Source organism: Triturus cristatus, chromosome 7 (assembly GCF_964204655.1).
Source record: "Triturus cristatus chromosome 7, aTriCri1.1, whole genome shotgun sequence".
Classification (NCBI taxonomy): domain Eukaryota; kingdom Metazoa; phylum Chordata; class Amphibia; order Caudata; family Salamandridae; genus Triturus; species Triturus cristatus.
In genome coordinates, this window is record NC_140590.1 from 1175207522 (window position 1) to 1175230862 (window position 23341).

Consider the following 23341-nt stretch of genomic DNA (forward strand, 5'->3'; position numbering starts at 1 on the left):
CTGATTTCTACCAGGGGCTGTACGCTCACCGCCCGGCAGCTGAGGATGCTGAGTTACAGCAGTATCTGGATGATATAGCCTTGGTATGGATCTCTCGTAGGCAGCAGGACTTTCTGATGCACCCTCTCACCCTTGATGAAATACGGGATGCCATAACCGCTCTCCCCACTGGTAAATCTGCTGGTGCTGATGGTTTACCAGCGGATTTTTATAAGACCTATGTTGACATTCTGGCTCCGTGCTTGCTCCAGGTATATGAAGAAGCTTATGAGGCTCAATGCCTGCCCCCAACGCTGCGTGAAGCGCTGATGATTGCCCTTCTCAAACCGGGCAAGCCGTCTGACCGGTGTGAATCCTACCGGCCGCTATCTTTAATTAACACCGACGTAAAAATTTTAGCTAAGGTCCTAGCTACCAGATTGCAACTGATTCTGCCAGTTATGGTCCGGCCGGACCAGTCTGGTTTCGTGCCTGCCCGTTCAACCTCCCACAATCTTAGAACTCTCTTTGCTGTTATGCATGTACTTAAGCCCACCTTGCCTGCAGTGGCGGTGCTTGTTGACGCCGCAAAGGCCTTTGATTCCATCTCTTGGTCTCACATGATCTCGATCTTGCACCGTATGGGGGTGCCCTTTGCCTTCACTAACTGGATCAAACTGCTTTACACCTGCCCTTCAGCTAGAGTGAGGATTAATGGGCACGTCTCTGTTTACACTCATGCTTGAACCTCTGGCCTGTATCCTACGGCAGCGGCACTCCCAGGCGTTGCTGCGATTTCTCCAGCGCCCTCTGGCTGTGTCCATGTAAGCAGATGATATGGTGCTATACGTGCGTGAATCGGCCCTTCATCTCTCCCCCCTCCTGCGGGAGTATGTTCGTTTTGAACGATTTTCTGGACTTGGTATAAACTGGTCCAAGTCCCTGATTTTGCCCCTTACAGACAGTACGTCTCCGCTTGATTTAGATTTTCCCCTGGTTTGGTGTACTGATGCTGTGGTAAATAAAATTCCTTTACCTGGACTTAATTTGATACAGAAACATAATAAAATAGCTCAGTAAAATGAGAGGCAGAATCCGTGGTATTAGAGTTTCGGAATGGGCTTTATTCCAGTGATCAATTATAATCGGTTGCTCCAAGTTCCATCACCACGGAGGTTCAGGAAGTGAAGTACATACATTATTGACATGAAATGACTTTTATAGATCATACATTACAATGAAGCGAATGCAGTAGGCGTAACAATTGATAAGGAAAATGACGATTTATCTGCGTAACCAAAAAATGGGTGTAATAAGGAGTAAAAAGGAACATAATTGGTTATGATGTCACATATAGGTGGATCTATAAGATAATACTTGGCATAGTTGCGCGCGCAGCAGCATGACGTGTAATTGACGTGCAACTAGGGGGTGAAGGGGACTTGACATTTAGCTCTACATGTGGAGACAAAAAGTCTGGGGGGTCAAGTCAACCTAATCCCAAATCATATCTAACATCCTATGTTTAAAGAACTATGTTATCCACAAAAGAAGGACTCTCGGACAGAATCTATTCTATACTGACTGTGCGTGCGTGTACAAGCGTCTAAGTGTCTACACTAAATGCGAGGGGGTAGGAATATTCCATGGTAACAGGGCTATGAGTTACTTGCATGAGGACAGAGAAGCCGAGCCTTTGCTCAGTAGCTGGAAGAATGTTTACTTAAGCTGCTAGACAGGAATGCATCGGCTGAGGGGGAAGCAGATAATTCGAAGGTGAAATACAGTTCTTGGCAGAGAATAGGCTGATGTCAGGCTTCGTGAGCCGCGCAGAGAATGAGACAAAGTTCATGGTCACAGATGCAGGCTCAGACTGGAGCTTTCAGAGGCAGAAGGCAAGAAGAGTTTGATGACAGAATCAGGGCCTACTTGCCTGGACTGTAAAATGGCATAAGTGAACCATATAAAGCCGGTGGCCTTTCATATTTAGGAATGGAATATCCGGCCTATTCATGGCGGATCTGACAGAGGACATGTTGACGGTGGACGCACATGTATTTGCGTCTTCATAACTGGAACTGGAGGGAACATACATGTACTTGTAACATGCACATAGAACCGTTGGGGTCCAAGATAGGGGACATAACTGACCAGAAAAATCCATATTTCCACATTCCCTCCTTGTCCCCTACTTGCCCGTCAAGAGATATCAATCTTCATTAATCCATTGATCTGTTCATATAGCATCATTTGTTCTTCTTTCTTCTTCCGTGACGAATGAAATCTTGGTGGTGGAATACACGATGTGGTACACAGACCACAGATCGCTGGTCCACATTGTAGACATAGACAGCAACTGAATAGTATGAGAAGGCCAATACCTAGGAAGGATAAAACTCTCCATCCCCAGGCTGATACCACACTCCAAAACCAACTGGACCAAGTCCAAGTGCCTGGGTTCTGGTGTATCTGGTTTACAATCTTATGAAGGCGAGTGATGGCTTTATATACAGATGGCGAATTTTCTGGTATGAATACGCAGCAGCTTGATCCGATGACCCTACAAGCTCCGCCCCTATCAGCCAGGATGACGTCAAGGACAAGACGATTTTGAAGCACAACAATCCGCATAGCAGACTGCTCTTCTGTTAAATTGCCTAAGGCGGAAATAGTCTCATTCACTACTGCTTCAAGGGTTCTAGTTAATCTACGTATCAGCTTACTATTAGTAACAGTACCTATATAAGGAAAGATGCCTTTATTGAAATCTGTGTATTTTTCCCATGCTGTTTCAGTGTAATCGACAATTGGGAGATCTCTCCGCTCTCTGTTGTGTACTAAATGAATATTTCTGTAATAATCAGGAGGAGCTAGGAAAACAGGTGGCAAAAGGAATGCAATGTAGCAGGTACCATCCCAATCTAGAGGTAGACGCATATATGCGGTCTGACCACATATAAAGTAGGAGTGGCGAGAAGCTCTAAATGAAGATTTGCCTTGATCACTGAATTCTACTATAGTAGTGCATTTACTATGGCCCATATGCATGGAACCAACCTTCCTTACACACAATTCACCCTTCGCTGGGAATACTGACATGGTGGGTAAGACTAGTTCAACTTCGGATACGACATTTAGAATCATGAGATTAGGTGTAAAATTACCTAATCCATATACTTCATTTTCTAGATCAGTTCCTGTTCTTTTGGGGCGACCCTCCTTGTCAGGGTAGCAGACCTTGAGTAAAACTAGGTTCAGATTTCCCCATACCCAATGATCTTGGTAAACTGCTGTGTCTGAGTCTATGGAATTGATTAAACTAAACCATGCTCCACAGGATCCATTATGTGTAAACGGATGTGGGAAGAATGGCAGGACTCCTTCATAATTCTGATAGGGAGGGAGCCGGCCACACACCCAACAATTAGTAGCATTACTAGTCTGATGGGAATGATGTAACATACTAATGAAAGTGTTATTGCGCAGCGCAAGTCTATAAGACAATTCATGCGGAGGTAAGTCACTAAAAGAATGTTCTGCGGTAACATTGTAAACGTTTCTGGCAATAGGGTAATATATGTGCAACAATATACTTGCAGTAATTATTAAAAGACTTAAGGAAAACAAGATCAATAATGTCACTATGCAGTGGCTACGCAGTGATTTACAATACGCCTGTCGTTTCAACATTTTCCGCGACTGTCCATGATTCAGGTCTAGAGGATACATGTCAGAGACAAATTCAACCGCTTCACCTTGGAGAGGACTTAAACAATCAAATTGTCTGACGTTCTAGGCCTCAATTTTACTTTATAGAGTTCGGTTTCAGTCTTTTCAACCAAAGGAAGTTTTGAATCAGTCTGTGAGGGAGTGCAGGGCACAATGTCTATATCCGAGGATAGTCCATGAAATTTCTTGATATGACTTGAATGAATCCAGCCCTTGCGGCCCTCGATCTTCACGGCTGTCCTTGTAGTGAGCAGAACCAACTTGGGTGTCTTCCACCTGGGCTCCAGCTGAGTCTTTCGGTCGAAATTTCTCACAAATACGAGATCACCCGGAACTACGTCATGGGGTTTCACCTCAGTGTTGTCGGGAAAGGCTGCAGCTACCTGTGAACGACAAGATTGTAGTGCAGACATCAAGGAAGCCAAGTAATCTGTCAGCATATTACAGTCAACATCAGTTATTTTGCGTGGTATAGGCGTCCCCCACATATTTGGTGGTCTGCCGAAGATCACCTCATACGGGGATAGCCCTGTTCGAGAGTGTGCTACCATTCTCATGTAAAAGAGTGCAACTGGTAACGCTACTATCCAGTCGACACCTTTCTCTCTGCATATTTTGGACAATCTGATTTTCAGTATCTGATTATGTCTTTCTACGAGACCTGCTGCCTCGGGGTGTCGGACACAGTGGAATTTCCACTGATATCCTAACAGAAGTGAAACATGTTTCATTAATTCGGATGAGAACGGCTGGCCGTTATCTGAGTAGACAACACGTGGTAAACCGTATCGTGGGAAGAATTCTCGAACCAACTGTTTGGCAGTAGTCGGGGCAGTGTAATCTGAAACCGGGTATGCCTCCGTCCAACGGGACAGAGCGCAGACAACTACGAGAACATATTTGAATCCTCGACATCGTTCCATCTGGATATAGTCCATCTGGAGGGCTTCAAAAGGGTGATTAGGAGGATGAAATCCACCCTGTTCTACGGGAACGCTTTTTCCTGGGTTAAACTGACAACAGATCATACAGGTACGGACTTTTTGTTTGGGTGCTGCTCGTAAATGTTTATTGAACCAAATGTGTTGAATGCTGTCTAGCATAGCTTTTTCTCCTAGATGCGCTGGACTATGTATACTGTTAATTATAACTTGGACCATTGAATCAGGAAGGAACCATACAGACTTTTCCTTCATCATCCATCCTTGGTCCGTTTGGATCCCTCCTAATTCAGTCCATTTCTTTATTTCGTCTGGTGTAGCATGTGTCTGTATGTCAATTACGTCAAGGGTAGGATCTTTAACTGTCATGCAATGTGTCGGCATCGGGACTATTGTCTTTGTCATGTCGGATGTTTGAGTTTGAGCAGTCTGTTTAGCTGTTCTGTCGGCTAGATCATTGCCTTGGGAAATGATATCAGTAAGTTTCGTATGAGCTTTACATTTCATAATTGATATTGCCGTGGGTAGATGTATTGCATCTAATAAGGCATGAATGAGGGGTCCGTGCTGAATGTGGGCACCGTGGGAAGTTAAATAACCTCTCTCTCGCCACAGCACGCCGAAGTCATGTACAACTCCGAATGCATAACGTGAATCAGTGTATATGTTGGCTTTTTTATTTGTGGCTTGAATACAGGCTTGTGTCAGAGCGATGAGCTCTGCGGCTTGAGCTGACAAAGTATTTATACGATTAGTTTCAATGACTTTAGTATCTGTGGTGACTGTGTAAGCAGCCACTAACTCTCCTGTACTTGTTCTCATACATGAACCATCTACATACAACGTCAGGTCTGGATCTGACAATGGAACATCTGTCAAGTCTTGTCTGGGTTTCGTCGTGATTGTAATAACTTCAATACAGTCATGAGCTAGTGGGTCTGTTCCGGTTACTGGCAAAAGTGTGGCAGGATTCAATGTGTTACAGCGTCTGATTTCTATATGTGGCTGAAACAATGTAAGTTCGTACCCTGTAAGTCGCGCTATAGTCAAGTGTTGTGTTTGCGTTCTATTTACAAGAACCTCTACTGCATGTGGTACTTGAACTGTCAATGGATGTCCTAACACTATGGCATCGCTTTGTCTGATTGCTAAAGCTGTCGCTGCTACTGATTTCAGGCATGCAGGCAAAGCCTGAGCTACGGGATCTAATGTACTAGAAAAATAAGCACATGGTTTGTGTGTTCCTGCTTGTTCCTGTGTGAGTACTGACAAGGCAGTACCTTCGCGTTCTGTAACAAAGAGTGTAAACTGTTTTCTGTAACATGGTGTTGCTAAGACAGGTGCTTGACATAAAGCTTTCTTTAAGCTTTCAAAAGCTTGTGTATGTTCCTGAGTCCAAGGGAGAACAGTCGATGTGGCTGCCTCCTGTGTTGTCAACTGAATGAGTGGTTTTGCTAGAAATGCATACTGAGGGATCCACTGCCTACAATATGAAGTGAGGCCTATGAAAGCCCGCACCTCCTTTTGTGTCTTGGGTATTGGCATGTTAGCTATTAACTGAATGCGGTCCGGTGTAAGCTGCCTTCCCTCCTTGGACAGCGAGTGTCCAAGATAAATAACTCGCTGGACACAGAATTGCAGCTTAGAAGGGGACACCTTGTGCCCCTTTTCGGCTAGAAATTTTAAAACTGTCAGTGATGCTTTTTCACATTCCGGTTCGCTTCTTGCGGTGATCAGCAGATCATCGACGTATTGGAGCAGAGCAGTGTTAACTGGCATGTGGATACTATCTAGTTCTCGTTTCAGTGCTTGGCTATAGATGCTGGGGCTTTCTGTAAATCCTTGAGGTGCGCGTGAGAATTTAAAGCTACGTCCATTTAAACTAAATCCGAACAAATATTGGCTCTCCGGATCTATTGGGACGCTGAAAAAAGCATTCTTGAGATCAATTACAGTAAAGAATGTTGCTTCGGAATCAATGGCTGTCAGTAATGACGAGATATCTGGGACCACAGGGAATTGTGGCACAATGCACTTGTTTAATTCGCGCAGATCAATAACCAATCGATATACTGGCGGGGCCTTTGGATCTGTTCGTTTAAGAATCGGAATTATCGGTGAATTACATACATTGGAGTCTGTTTCCACAACTGCTCCTTGGGCAATGAGCTCGTCAATGATTTGTAGTAAAGCCACTACAGCATCTGGTGGTAACTTGTATTGTCGCATTCGTGGTAGCACCACTCCTGCCTTTAATGTGACTCTATATGGTGTAATATTCATGCAACCAACATCAGTAGGGCCTTGTGCCCATAGACGTGTAGGTAAAGTCTGCAGTCGGGAATCCATGTCTCTAGACACATAGTGACCTTTAAAATCACGTAAAAACAACCTTACTCCTTCCGGAGAACAACATATTATGGCTCCTAGAGCTTTCAGTGTTTTTATTCCTAACAGGTTTTCTGGACATGATTTAGTAAGCAATAAATCTGTAGTTCGGGTCAGAGGTCCTATCGTAAGTGGCAGAGGTTGTGACACTTCATTAACAATAGGTTTTCCTGAAAAACCAAGGGAAATATTCTGAGAGCCTGAGAGGGGTGCCCCTGGAACTTCACTACGTTTTATAGTTGTTCGACTTGCCCCTGTATCGAGTAAAAATTTTCTATCTTGGCCTAATAATTCACTATGTACATAAGGTCCTTCTTGATCTACAGGAATCTCGATAAGGGGTAAGTCAACTTCCCTCTCTAGGCTAGTTCATGCGTAACGCTGATACTCAGGATATTCATACTGTGCGGTCTGATACATTTGTCGTGTTGTTGTCTGTGTGGCAGCAACAGGCAACGGTGGTGCAGCTGGCACAAACTGTATTGGCTGTTGTGCGGCTGGCATGGCCTGGGCATGCTGCGGAGCTCCTTGTTCATTCTGATCTTGTCTGAGTGGCCGTGATCTTTCTTGTGTTTTACCTATGGCGATATTATGTTTTAAAACTGGACAGTCGTGTACGTAATGACCTGGCTTTTTACAATAATTGCATGTCCCTTTTACAGGTCCTGCTGAATCGGAATGTGTCATACCCTTTTTATGTCCTTCAGCTGGAACTGTCTGGGAAACTAGCATTTTCATGTCTTTCATGCGTCTGTGTTCATGTTCTTGTTCCTCTCTAATTCTATTGTGATGGTACTGTAACATTTGTAACATTTGTGATGGAGTGTTACCTTGCCAGGTACTCTCGAATTTTAATACTCTATTCTTTACTGGGGGCAGGGCATTCTCTACTAATTTTGTTACAAACAGATGCTGGTATGATTCGCTACTTGCTTTTATGCCACTATTTATACCAAAACATTTTTCAAATCGGGCATAGTAATCGCTAGTGTCTTCATCTTGCTTCTGTTTACAGGCTGAAATTGTACCCCAATCTTCCTTTTTCGTAGTTAATAAACGTGGCAGTACCTGTACTAATAAACCTGGTAATGCTTTAGTTTTATCTCCAAGTCCTGCTCCTGCAGTTCGGGCCTTTTCTTACGCTTCTAACACTGACCATTCTATCTTTTGGTCTCCTACCTCCCACTCTTTTTCCTTGAGTTTCTCATAAATACCAGCAGGCATCAATACCTTTAATATTGTCATAATGTCGGGATAGGTATACTCTCCCATGAGTAACATGTCTTTAATTTCTCGGTGAAAACCCCGCTGGATCTTTGTCATGACTGGGTACCACTTTCTTCATTTCTAACAACTCTATTTTCGATATGGGCGTATATACAAATACGCGCTTAAACTCGTTGTCCTCGCCTTTTATTGGGTGCACTTCTCGTAAGGGATTCTGTCTATCCATGTGATACGTGGTTCTTTCCTTGACGGGCAATGAGACATGCTCTGCGCATACAAAAAGAATATACTGCTTTCTTGATTCTAGAATTTCTTTAATTAATTTAGTACTTGCACCTCTCCATTTATTCATAAGCAATTCAGTCAATATGTCAGGTAAGGGACCAGGGTCCGAATGCTGACTCCGATATAGTATAATGAGTTGTTGAATCATATAAATCCCAGCTAACCTCTGTTCATCTGGGGTGAGATTCAAAAATGTCCGTACTACTGTATCATCACTATATTTTCCGGGACTGTCCACCCAATGGACAGCTGCCCTGGCTAAATCTTGTTCATCCATAGAATCGAGAAAATGATAACCCCTTCGTTCTCGGAGTAGTTTGTCGGCGGTTTGGAACGAATGCTCGTTAGACCTTATATTAATTATAGGTATTTGGAAATTCCTGTTATTATCTGGACATATCGGACGTATCGGGTCAATAAGACATCTATTACTATTACAAGATCTTCCTCTTCCTACATAGGCTATGGTGTCTGACTGTCCTGTGGGCAGTCCTGACCCTTCTTCCTCGCTTTGTTCGAACTCGTCTACCTCTAATCTCTCTTCGTGTAGGCGTTCTATTTCTTTACGGATCTTTCGGCACATGGCTATTATACAATTTTGCTTATCATGTCTACCTTCTGATATATTCTGGCTCCATCTGGTAAGAATTTGCATTGCTTCCGGGTCTACCCCCGGTCGGTCTTGATTTCTGATCACACAATTTATGAGGAAACGTAACAGTTCCCCTTGTATCTCTACTTTCTGGTATTCCATAGCTCTGTTAATACATTCTGGATCTCGCCCTGTTTGGACAAAATGATATATTTTATCTAGATGCGCAGTCATTCCTGGTAACTTCCCTAAATACACTGCGGCTCGTCTGATACGCAATGATGCCAGGGTCATTTCGTCCTCTTTACCGGGCACAGGGTCATATCTACAATCTATAAGAAGTTCCTTAAGCGTACGGGCACTTATGAGTTTGGGTGTACGTGAATGTGCTGACTCTTGAAAAGTAAGTTTATTTATTCTGGGTGGCGTAGAAAAAATATTGGTAGCACCTCCCGTGGCCCCATCTGGGGTGTCGGGTGTGAAAGGATTCGTCGAACGTGACACAGCAACTACAGGTGTGGACACAGCTATAGAAGTAGCTGTAGGAGCGGATGCAGAAACAGATGTGCTTGCCGGAACTTGTGACTCGATTTGTTGCTGTAGGGATACGGGTACTGGATCTTGGCGTTGGATCTCCCTGGTATGCGGTCTATGTGGGGCGGAATTAGCATACTCGGGAGCTGCGTCATCTAAATATGAGGAAAGAAAAACATCTTCTGCGGTTCTAGGATGCCCCTTAGGATGTACCTTTATTGGGAACAATGGGGGTGGCAAGTCTTTCGGTATCTCTGGAGTAGCCTTAGGTAATCTTTCGGCCAGAAGGGGATACATACCATTCATAAGGGCATTTCTTTGTCTATCTACTTGTTCTGATTTCACTCGGATACCTTCCTCAATTAATAGATTTTCTCGAACTTTATTTGAACTCTCTTTATTCTTTTCTTCCTGTCTACGTGCTTTTTCCATACGTCTATGAGATTCTTTACGCCATAACTCAACGGCGTCTTTCTGTGACTGTCTGACTTTCCTTTTCCATAACTCTTCCTCGACTTTCATGATGCACTCTGCATCCCAGGTCCCCGCTGCGGGCCACCTCTGACTTTCTGGTAATTCCTTGGTGTAATCTACCCATAAATCAAGAAATAATATAGCGTCTAAGCCATGTTTATGATACATGAAGTACCCTGGAGTGTCCCTAGGAGGAATAGGAACGGCTTCTTCGAGTACCCCTTTTCTTGTAGTGATCTGTCTTAGTTTCGAAAAGAACGGCATATTGAGAACTGACCTTATACTTGATTTTGACCAACTGACCTGATACTTGATTTTGAACAGACTTAATACAATAGCACAATAATGAACAACCATTCATACCACAATATGCAGGACGTTTAACACATTAAACATTAAACATTAAACATTTTTCTACCCTTTAAAATAACCAACAATGATGATCGTCTGCATAACTAATCACCAAGCTTAATTCTTGACAATAACTAGATACTTCGGAATACTTGATATACTGCTAAACAGTACAGATACACTGCTAAAACAGTGCAGACCGGATTTGTGTACCCAAACCCGTCTTGACCGGCACAACCTATGTGCACGTCAGAAATGCCTCCCCAGTAATGGTACTCACCGGGTAGCTTCGGAAACGGAAGGCCTCGGTAACTTGAACTTGAACCGGACTGGACTCGACTCGACTCGTCGGAAACTGGGCTTGACTTCGAACTGGTGGGCCTCTGTATACCTCGGATCTTGCTCTCTCAGCTAGGCTCTGGTCGGGATACTTCGCACTTCTCACCGCCTCGTCTGGGTGTTGATCGCAGCCTCAGTCGCCCCCGCTTGACCGGAGGGAGCTACAGGAAATCCTGCTGGTACGCGTTATTGTCCGTCCAGCTGTGGCAGGAGACCGGGCCTGCAACTCACCGCCGGCGCGTGAGATGAGAAAGTGTCCCTGTTCGGGCGCCATTCATGTGGTAAATAAAATTCCTTTACCTGGACTTAATTTGATACAGAAACATAATAAAATAGCTCAGTAAAATGAGAGGCAGAATCCGTGGTATTAGAGGTTCGGAATGGGCTTTATTCCAGTGATCGATTATAATCGGTTGCTCCAAGTTCCATCACCACGGAGGTTCAGGAAGTGAAGTACATACATTATTGACATGAAATGACTTTTATAGATCATACATTACAATGAAGCGAATGCAGTAGGCGTAACAATTGATAAGGAAAATGACGATTTATCTGCGTAACCAAAAAATGGGTGTAATAAGGAGTAAAAAGGAACATAATTGGTTATGATGTCACATATAGGTGGATCTATAAGATAATACTTGGCATAGTTGCGCGCGCAGCAGCATGACGTGTAATTGACGTGCAACTAGGGGGTGAAGGGGACTTGACATTTAGCTCTACATGTGGAGACAAAAAGTCTGGGGGGTCAAGTCAACCTAATCCCAAATCATATCTAACATCCTATGTTTAAAGAACTATGTTATCCACAAAAGAAGGACTCTCGGACAGAATCTATTCTATACTGACTGTGCGTGCGTGTACAAGCGTCTAAGTGTCTACACTAAATGCGAGGGGGTAGGAATATTCCATGGTAACAGGGCTATGAGTTACTTGCATGAGGACAGAGAAGCCGAGCCTTTGCTCAGTAGCTGGAAGTATGTTTACTTAATCTGCTAGACAGGAATGCATCGGCTGAGGGGGAAGCAGATAATTCGAAGGTGAAATACAGTTCTTGGCAGAGAATAGGCTGATGTCAGGCTTCGTGAGCCGCGCAGAGAATGAGACAAAGTTCATGGTCACAGATGCAGGCTCAGACTGGAGCTTTCAGAGGCAGAAGGCAAGAAGAGTTTGATGACAGAATCAGGGCCTACTTGCCTGGACTGTAAAATGGCATAAGTGAACCATATAAAGCCGGTGGCCTTTCATATTTAGGAATGGAATATCCGGCCTATTCATGGCGGATCTGACAGAGGACATGTTGACGGTGGACGCACATGTATTTGCGTCTTCATAACTGGAACTGGAGGGAACATACATGTACTTGTAACATGCACATAGAACCGTTGGGGTCCAAGATAGGGGACATAACTGACCAGAAAAATCCATATTTCCACAATGCAGTGAAATATTTGGGGGTGTGGGTACACCCCGACCCCCAGGAGGTGATACGCGCCAACTATGGAGTTGCTGTCACGCGCCCTGAGGATCAGGTGGCCCGCTGGATAAAGCTGCCCCTCTCTTTTGCGGACCGCTTAGCTTTAATAAAAATGATAATCCTCCCCCGTTTTTTGTATCTATTTTTAAATATACCGACACCATTGTCACGTCCATTTTTCACTTCCCTTCGCTCACTTTTAATCACATTGGCGTGGGGGGGGAAAAACCTTGTCTCAAATGGGAAACACTTACGCTTCCTTATGTGCTGGGGGGCTTCGCGGCGCCTGATTTTCTGCTATACTACCTGTGTGCGCAAGCCCACTTTGCATATTATTGGCAACAGGACCCTGCATATATTCCCCATGTGGCTGTGGAAGCTGGGGCAGTGCATCCTATACCGCTTAAGGCCATGCTTGTCAACACTCGTACGGTGTTCGAAACGGGGGAGTTCGACACAGTACAAACCACGGTTGGGGCATGGCGGGAGCTGGGTAGGCGAGCTCAGAAGCTGCCGCTTTACGCGCCTGACATGCCTCTGCTTTACCATTCTTCTCTCTCGGTCACTACTGAGGTGGGCGCCCTGCAGATACTCAGAAGCATGAATTTGGTGGCCATGAAAGATGTGTACCCGGGTGGCCGGTTCGTTGCGGCTGCCTCGTTGACTGCTGACGGCCCTCTTACCACTATGCAGCTCTTCATCTATACTAGACTGCGGTCGGCCATGCGTGAATTGTATCCGCAATTTCCCGCGGAGCCGCCTGCGCTGGAAGCGCTGCAACTCTTATACACTACTCCCTCTTGGGTGAAATTGGTAACTAGGCTGTATCGTATCTCGCAGAGAGAAGCCTCTCCTGTTGTTATGCTGGCGAGGCTAAGGTGGAACGCTGTATTGTCACGTGAGTTGACGGACGCTGAATGGGAGGGCTGTTGTAGCCTCACTGGGCGGCTGACATCGAACGGAAATCTGCGCCTGGTGCACTATAAATACATACATCAGCTATATTACACGCCTGCCCAGTTACATCGGTATGGTTTGCGTGACTCCGCAGCCTGTACGCGCTGCGGTGCCCCGGATGCTGATTTTTATCATTTGGCATGGGTTTGTCCCAAGGTACACTCATATTGGGGTGCTGTTATACAGATTATGCATGGCATGGTTGGACTTCCCCTGGATTGCACTCCGCAGTTCTGTCTCCTTGGTCTTGTTGCTGACGTTAAAGCATCCTGTAGATTTGTGGCTATTGCGTTGCTGGTGGCTAAGCGGAGGGTCTCCATGTGTTGTTAGAGTAGAGTGGCCCCCACCACCAGACTATGGCTGCAGGACTTGACCTACTGCCGTGATCAATTGAGCTGCTATGCTGAGGAGCTGCCAATTGCATCTCGACCCCGAGATATTTGGTCACCTCTCACGACCTATTTAATGTCTGTGCCCAATATCTAGCGTTTTTATCTTTTAGACAATACTATGGACATGTTCCTGCATTAATCTGTAGGCCCCGTCTCCCTGTCCTCTTCCACTGTGCTCTGGCTGCTCGCTCTTTTATGTTTTCATGTAGGCTCCTCACCTGATCCCAATGAACTTTGTACTATTGTGACATGTATTGATACCTGGCCTTGCACTGTATGATGTACCTCCTTGTATTGTTTTTCTGTTGTGTAATGCTTCATAAAACTTAATAAACACAAAAAAAAAGAAAAGAAAAAAAACTAAAAAAAAAAAAGAATATTTGCACATTAAAAGTTAACTTGATTGTTACTGTCTCAATGTTTTCTAAGATTAGGGAATGAAACATGGCAGGGGTCTCTACAATGACTATTGATTGCTTAAGCTGGACTTCATGTACCAACCTTATTAATGTTATTCCAACATGTTTGCATCAGTGTACACACAAAAGGTACTGAGATCAAAAATACTACTGGATATTTTGGTAGTTGTTGGATTTCAAAATAGCAAACAAAACATATTTTGTTTTTCTGTAATGACTTGATCACAATTTCGAATACGGTTTCTTCACAGACCCAAGTCAGGCGGTTCTCTCTTCCTTTTACAAAAACAGTTGTCAGATTCATCGAGTTTATGATAAGATGTATCGCAATGACACAAAGTGGAGCTTTTTCTAACACAACTGACATTGTGGTTTTCGCCTTTGGATCTGTATCTTCTCAAGAACCTAATAATCCTGTCCTAGGTCTTTGACTACGTAATAGACCAAGACCTCTGCCCATTTGGGCAGCGTTCCCTACTTACCTGCAATAGACCCATGTCAGAAACTGTAAAAAAATATGGAGGCAAGATCGCTGTCAACTCTTCTCCTATTTTCTTGTGAAGGTCGGACAATGAGCAGTACATTGTTATTTATGTGGGTCTTTCCATAATATGGCAGGGGGAGAATGGCATGCGGGCGGGGAAGAATGTCGGGCATATCACTACCGCCATGCGGGCGGTGGCGATCCGCCCGAAATTCTAATGGACCTCTAAGTTTGTGAGAAAATAAATACTTGCAGCAATTTGTAAAAGTATTTTATATAGTTAAAATAATTTATGTTTACTTATATGTATATTTTTAATTCCAACAAATATACTTTTTACATTAAAAATAATTAATTTATAAAACATAGGTCAATTATAAAAATTTAAATAATTTTTGTAAATAAATATATATCTAAAGATAAAAATGTAATTAAATATCTTCACAAATACATTTATTCTACCTATTGTAAATGATACAATAATTTCATGTAACTCCATGACAATATAAACCAATTTTTAAAATACAAATGTATTAAATTAATTAACATATTGGGCCCCATTTGGATGTCGGGCATCCTGAGGTTTCCCTCCAACCGCCGTATTTTGATTACGGTGGTTGGATGAAAACCAGCGGGAAGATTCCGCTCCTCTCGGAACCTGTCGGAACGGGAGCAGTATAGTAATCCCTTCAATGATGGCGGTTTGGCACCGCTGTCAGGATTACAATATCTGTTTCCGACAGCCAATCCATGTCAGCATTTCCGACATGCATTGGCTGTCGAAAACTGACTTTGGAGGGCCCTTGCAGGGTCCCCTTACACCCTGGCCCTCGGCTTTTGGGCCTGGGAGGCACCTTTGGTGCCCCCCCTTAACTTCCCTGCACTGTGTGGCAGGCACCGCATGGTGCCTGCCACACGGTGCAGGGATGTTTATAAACCTCAATTTCTCAATGGCAGTTTGTGCTGCAGGCCTTTTCCACCCGCTGCACAAGCTTCAATTGGGAAATGGAGGTTTGCGACCACCCTATGGATGGTAGCATTATAATCGAGCGATTGTTGGTCTGTTCCTTTTCCGCAATGGTGTTGGGCGGACATAAGTCCACCCGACATCGTAATCAGGCCCATATTTGAGAAGGGGGGCAGATTTAGTATTCCATTGCAGTCCAGCTAAAACAGGGGAAAGTGCTTCTCTTTTGGGTGTGGCAGATTTACCATTCTAACTCCAATCGAAATAACTTGGAGAAAATGCATATATTTAGTGGGGTCAAATTTACTAGTCTAACTCCAGCCCAAATAGCATTGAAAAAAAATCTATACAATTTTTATTGTGAGGGACAAATTTACTATTCCACTTCAACCTAATCAACAATAGGGAAAGTGGTGGACTCGGGGGTGGAGGGGGGTGATATTTACCTTTCTAACTCCAATTGAACTAACACTGGAGAAAATGCATATATTCAGTGGGATCAAATGTACTTACCTAAATCAAACCCATTCCAGATAACATTGGAGAAGCTGTCTATATTTGGAAGGGCCAGATTTACTTTTCCCACTACAAACTAATCAACATTAGAGAAAGATTTGGGTTCGGTGGAAGGTCAGATGTACTATTACAATACCAAACTAATTAACAGTGGGGAAAGTGTTTGACTGGTGTATTAGATTTAATATTCCCACTCCAAAGTAAGCAACATTGCTGAAAGTTTTGGATTCATGGGCGGTGACAGGCGGGGGTGAGGGAGTGAATTATTCACAACCCATAATAAGCAACACATTAAAACATACTTGTTGTTTTGCACACTCCAAACGAATCAACATTAAATAAAAATAATTTAAAACAAGTTTAAATAAAAATTAAATTAATATTAATCAATAGTGTATTACTTATTAAATTGCAATAGCATAATAATTAAATAATATATATTTTAAAGTATCAACATATAAATAATGCAAAAATCAGGCATATATATGAATATTAAAACACTAATTTAATTCTCAACATGTAATTATAATTTCATAACTATTCATTAAAATTAAAAGTTTGATTTTGTTTAATAAATAAATTAAATTGAATTAAAAATCAGAAAATTATTTTTAAGAAAGAAAATGTCTTCGTTTTTCAAATCATAATAATCAAATTTGAAAATGTTTCAACAAAAACAAAAAATATACAAAAATAAAAGAAACCATAAAAAAATGAGCATTTAAAACACTGCCACGTATAAATCCTATTAAATCCAACAACCCAAAACATAAACAACATACAGATATATAATTTTAAAATAAAAACTGTAAAAATGTAATTACAAATGTACTTAACAAAAAATAAATAAAATATTTTTAAACAATCCCCACCCAAACCCTTTTGAAACCTAATAACCCTAAAAAAATAACATTACTTTTCTCAACATCTGCAAGTCCACTATTTAAGCTACTGCTGTAACTGCACCCTTCACATTTTCGATTATACTCCATCTTGTAATTATTTAGTGTCTCACTCCATTTCTTATTATAGTATGCTCCCATATCAGTAGGCAATCAAAACACTGTAGACAGATAACACAAGACCCATTTAAATTATACTAATTTGTATTATATGGGTTGTGTGTATACATTACGCCACAAACATTCTTTGATTTGCACACTTGTTTTAGAATTGCTAGAGCACCTAGCATGCTTCTCAACTCACTGAAAATTTTAATTATATTGTGTTTGGTCTTTACCAATTTCCAGAAAATCTTATTAAAACATTCTTCAGCAATATACATTTTTAAAAAATTCTCAGATTTTATTATTGTTACCATAGGGAGCACTGTGCCTTATAAATTACTAAATACCCTAAGTCCTCATGGAATACAGGATCTTCCTTGTAATGTGAAATACAGACATCTCAAATGAGCGTATAATCTGTGTTAGTTGCCGTATATTAAACATTGTGCTCCTGGACGGTATAAAGCTCATCAGATCTGCATGGACAGGGCCGTCTATGACTTTGAGAAGTCTGTTTGGAAGTACTTAGCAGTTTTGTGTCTGTTTTCAGCATCTACAATGGGCAATATCCTGACATTAGGGATGGGTCTTTCCTGTCCTTGGGGACAAGGAAAATCTCTTCCTCCCTCTACAAAGTGGGAAGACATCCCACCATACGTGCCTCCTACAAGACCCCCAACAACTTATTCACTAGCAACAATGGCACTACCTGACAAAAGTCAACTGGGAAGCCATATGTTTGAGGTGTTTTACCATTTATCATTCCATCCTAAGCCCGTCTCAGCATTCTGTGGTGCTCCCATATCAGCCCGCTGTTCATCCTGGGCATACCCCTGAAGGTGATTGTGTAAAAGTTGTTGTAGAGTACCTAGACCTGGAAAGCTCAGATATAGTGTCACTTCTAGGTAACCTAGGTTTTCTTTGAGACTTATCAGGTGTTGGAGTGCATATTTTTGGTGGGTGTCTTGGTCAAATAGGCACCTGCATTTGCTCCGATAACTTTCCTTATGAAGGTGAAGGAGTGAGTCACTTCTTAGAGGTTTTTGGAGAGCAGATAAAGGCTTTCTTTTAGGATGAATTTTTCCAAGTGAAGGTGTGAAAAACAATTCTTCTTGGTCCAGAATATTTGCCACTGGCAGTGAGCAGAATTTCCTTTTCTCTGTAGGCTTCAGTGAAGTTGAGTATTAACTTGAAATCAAAACTCTCGATTCAGTGTCTCAAAATGTAATTGATCTTCGCATTATTCATTTCAACAGCAGCAAATGCCTTGATATTTGTGTTCTGACAGTGAGTGGCTCAGAAGAGGCCCTTCTTCAGGGCGGAGGAGCTCTACCACCCCACCTTCTTGTGAACATGAAGAGTGTCTGTCAAGCTGATCAAAAGTCAGCCTGACTAACACCCTTCATGTTCATGTCACGCAGCCAGGCACTGTGCATGCGCTAAATGCATAGGTGCCTTGCTGCCTGAGCTGACCTTTGCCGGAAAGAGGATTTCACAGCCCTTTGAGCATGACCTTCTCAGAATGACAAAGAGCTTGGAGGTCCTCCCACTCATGATGAGGTGGGGCGTCTCAGATAGACTTGGACCAGGGTGCTTCAATTTTAAGCCCTGAAGTGCCCAGGGCCAACTGTGAAGTAGTGTCACAGATGTACAGAGTAGGGTGGGGTCAGCAGTCTGACTGACCCCATCCCACTCTGTGACAAGTAAGGAACTGACGCCTTCTCTCTTTGGCTGACCCATACCGAGGTCAGCCAATGAGAGGTGATAATCCAAATTCTCCAGGAACCACAGAGGCTTCCCTCCCGCCACACGAGATCACGGCAGCGGCCTGGTGAGTTTTTTTCTTAATGTTTGGTGCATGCACTCTTGTGTGTACGTATGCATGAAGGTATGTGTATTTCTGTGTGTGTGATGATAATGGGCGTGGGCGTGTGTATGTGCTTGTGAAAAATGGATGTAATTATGTGCACTTGTGAATGGATGTGTATGTGTGAGTGTGCATGTAGACGGGTGAATGTGAGTATGTGTGTGCGGCTTACACTGATCAAATGACCATCAGTTACTGGGCCGAAAAGTATAAAAAATTGGAAAACATCTTAAAAAAATAACGAGTTTACAGTAACACTGAATGATGTGGAATTGTTTGATTTTTAGCAGAAACAGCACTAAGATTGGACAGATATGACACAACTGAGCAGAGTCCAGTGGTCATGCATTCTAAAAATGAACTGCCAGACAGACAGCTCCTGAAGCTCTCAAAGTTCAGGGTCAATCTAGGGTCTTAAAGCTGTTGTGCAACTCCGTGGGGCCGATTCACAGAACTAACTTAAGACAAAATCCTAAACTTACTACTTTTGGTATTCACAGAAGTTAGGATTTTGTCTTAAGTTTGTCTTAAGACAAACTTAAGACAGACTTAAGACAGTCTTAAGACAGACTTAAGACAGACTTAAAACAGACTTAAGACAAACTTAAGACAAAATCCTAACTTAAGTCTGTCTTAAGTCTGTCTTAAGTCTGTCTTAAGAGTGTCTTAAGTCTGTCTTAAGTTTGTCTTAAGACAAACTTAAGACAAAATCCTAACTTCTGTGAATACCAAAAGTAGTAAGTTTAGGATTTTGTCTTAAGTTAGTTCTGCGAATCGGGCCCCTTGTGTGTAACACTGCACAGCCTCTCTGCCATCTTTCATCACGTTTTTCAGTGGTGACAGGGAGGAATAGGAAGATTCACAGTAAGATACCACTAATATGTCAATTTTAGGATTTAAGTGGCTGTCTCTAAAAAAACTAAAACATAAAAAGCTCCCTCTTGTAAAGTGCCCTCCTTAAGAGCAAAGCTATTCAGTGTTAAAGAATTCAGTAAAGATCATCGGATGGAAAATAGCACTGCATTTATTTTCGGGCAGAGGGATGAAATGAAACCTGGGTTTTTTTGACATGACACACTTTTCATCACAATAACCTTTGGATGATTCCCAAATAGAAGGAGTCACAATTACCCTTATCATGGCAGGTCTGTTTTGGAGGGAATGACTGTTCTTATTTCTGTATTCCCAACACCCAGCCCAGCTGGATGAGTCTTCTCTCTAGGAGCTCATTTAAACTTTAGCCGGTGGTCAACCAGATCTTCAAAGGCTCTGGCCTCCATGTTCCTAGCAGCCGGCCGGCCACCATCCCTACTTCCACGAATGCCTGGCAGGAACCGCGACGCTTCTGCACTGAAGTTAGAGCTGAATGCCGAATGGGCCCATGTTTTTTAGGCCTTGCTCTTTATTACTTTTTTTGTTTTTCTGAAACAAATTCCCATGGCAGAACTTTACTCCAAAATAACAAAAATATAATGACCCTCATGTGCAGTGCTTTCCCTGCCCCAGGAAGGCCATTGATTCTATTTCCTTGCTCGCCCCTCAATGCCTCGTGTGGTGGTAACGTGAAAGGGAATTCAGTGATGGTCACCCCGCCCTAAACAGACACAATAAACAGAGTTCCATTCCATTGCCCTCGTCTTGTTATTTGGTGCATTTCCCTGTACTAGCCTTGAAATAGAATTTATAGGAAAAAAGAAAACAAGGTACAATACACGTTTTATTTACATTTCGTAGTGATATTTACAGAGTGAATGTTTTCCAAGAAATGACCACAACAACCAAAGTGATGATGGCAGAGCAGTGTGGACTTACTTTGCATGGGACCTCCGGCATCATTGCCTCTGGTGTCAGGTCTTTCACAGATTCTCCAGATTCCCAGTCTAGTCTTGGCTCAGCCAATGAAACTCTGTGTGACTTCAAGACAGCCCGTTCACCTGCATGTGCATCTGACCTCAGCTCTGCCGCTGATTCTCTGTGTGATCTCAGATTCTCTTTATCCTGAGGCTCGGTCCAACCCTGGCACTGCCACTAACTCAGTGTACGACTAGAGCAAGTCCCTTGTCCGTCCCATACTTCAAAAACGGTCTTGGTCATTGACCCTTTCAGGGAGCAAAGACAAGTCCCTTTGCCTTCCTCCCAGACCCCACCGAGTTCTACCAGTTCTTCCTCCATTTTGTGCTGGTCCCGGAAGCTTGTTTACAGCCAAACCCTGCATAGGAGCCCAACCACTGAACACCACAGTGGGCTGCCTATGAGTTCCAAGGTGGTGTGGTTGTGATGTATGATGTCACTTCCTTTACTCCGGAGGAAGCACCAGGGGCGGACCCTACCTCAGGGTGCCCCTCAGGCTGGAATTTCTGTGCAGATACCGAGCGGGTCCGCCTTCGCTCCTGGGGGGCTGTGTGGGGCTCACTCTGCAAGTAGTACAGGAGCACCTGGACCTGAGAGGACAAAGGGCAAAGGTTATGCTAGGCCTGTTTCTGTAGCACACATCATAAAACTGTCTCTTGATGCTTTAAACAACAGCTATTTGCTGTCTCTCAAGGTGTGCAGCTGTTATGATGATTGGACATTGACCTTTAAATCAAGTTGTTCTTGTGTGACACGTCACAGTTCTCCACATCTGAGCATTTAACGGCAGAGAGAAATGTATTAATGAATTAATGAATTCATCCATTTATGGTTTTCTATATTCAGGCCACGTCAAGTCAATGTCAGCGTGTTGCATTGAAGTAGAAGATGAGTTTATATAGATAAGCCACTATGTATGTAAATAGGAATTAAAATTTCAGACAAATGTGCTGAACACAACAAAAATGGATGAACGCATTGTCAATGTTAGACCTCACAGGGAACTCCCATTGATCTTTGATCCGTTCCTGTCATGGGCATGCAAGTGGGGCAGCATTTCTATCGGGACAAGTGGGCTATCGCTGGGTGGTGGGACATTTTTGGATTGCTGTGGATTCTGGAAGTGTACATCAGAAGTGCAAGGAAAATGTGTGATTTTAGGCAAAGTTTGATGTTTGCAGCTCATTGTGGACCAGAAAACCTAGTGGGGTACTGGAATCCCCAGTGTGTCTAGTTTTCAAACATGTCTGGGGTTGGTGGGTTTCCATTAGTGACAGCCAAGCAAAGCCCCAAATATCGTAACAACTCCCATCACTGATTTCTCCTGTAGCACTTTTTTGGGCCTTTTGTATCACCGTCTCTTGGCCCTGCTCACACAAATGGCATACTAGTATTATTGGGAGACATGCGAGATCTCTGGATGCTACAAAATGTGCCATTCTGCACAGATTCTGGAACTTTTCTGCACTGATATGTAGGTAAAGTGTGTACTTTTAGTCAAAGATTAAGGGTTGCAAGGGATTCTGGGTAAAAAATCCTGGTGCGAGCCATGCAAATCACCGCACCCTGGATTACCCCAGGTGCCTAGTTTTCAAAAATGTGCAGGTTTGCTAAGTTTCCCTAGATGTCAGCTGAGCTATGGGCCAAAATTCAAATCTACCACAGTACAAAAGAAGGATCAGTTTTCAGTGGAAAAATGTGACGTTTCCATGTTGTGTTTTGGGCCCTTTCCTATCACTTAGTACCCACACAAGTAAGGTACTACTTTTATTGGCAGACTTAAAGAAATACTGGGTGATAGGAAATTTGTGGCTCCTCACAGATTCCAGATGTTTTCCTCACAGAAATGTTAGGGAAATGTGTGTTTTTCTTCAAAGTTTGCAAGGGCTTCTGGGTAGGAAAACTTGGTGAGAGGTGCACAAGTCACCCCACCCTGGATTCCCCGGGCATCTAATTTAAAAAAAAATGCAGGTTTGCTAGTTATCCCTTGTGCTAGTTGAGCTAAGGCGCAAAATTCACAGCTACCCTTATTGCAAAAAACACATGGTTTCGTTTTGAGTAGAAAAATCTGATGTGTCCATGTTGCATTTTGGGACCCTGCCTGTCGCGGTACTAGGCCCACCCACATAAGTGAGGTACCATTTTTATCAGGAAACTTGGAGTAATGCTGGGTTATAGGAAATGCGTGGCTCTCTCCAGATTCCAGAGGTTTTCCTCAAAGGAATGTGAGGAAAATGTGTGTTTAGTGTCAACGTTTGAGGTTTGAAAGTGTTCTGGTTAGGAAAACCTGGTGAGAGCCAGGCAAGTCAACCCACCCTGGATTCCCCCAGATGTCTAGTTTTCAAAAATGTGTAGGTTTGCTAGGTTTCCCTTGGTGCCGGCTGAGCTCCAGTCCAAACTCCACAGTTACCCACATTGCAAAAAAGGGTCAGTTTTTAGTAGAAAAATGTGATGTGTCCATGTTGCATTTTGGGACCTTGCCTGTCGCGGGTACTAGGCCTACCCACACAAGTGATGTACCCTTTTTATCAAAGGAAATGTGAGAACACAGGATAGTAGAACATT

General features: G+C 43.1%; 1 protein-coding gene across 2 annotated transcripts in view; it reads right to left on the reverse strand.

Moving 5' to 3' along the window:
• Positions 1–20624: 20624 nt before the first annotated feature.
• Positions 20625–23341, reverse strand: part of LOC146811369 (active breakpoint cluster region-related protein-like) — a 220913-nt gene continuing 218196 nt past the window's right edge. For both annotated transcript variants that reach the window (XM_085618487.1, XM_085618486.1), the window contains one exon: positions 20625–21366. In XM_085618487.1, coding sequence (XP_085474613.1) covers positions 21175–21366 — 192 coding nt within the window. In that variant the 3' untranslated portion in view covers positions 20625–21174. The remainder of the gene's footprint in view (positions 21367–23341) is intronic.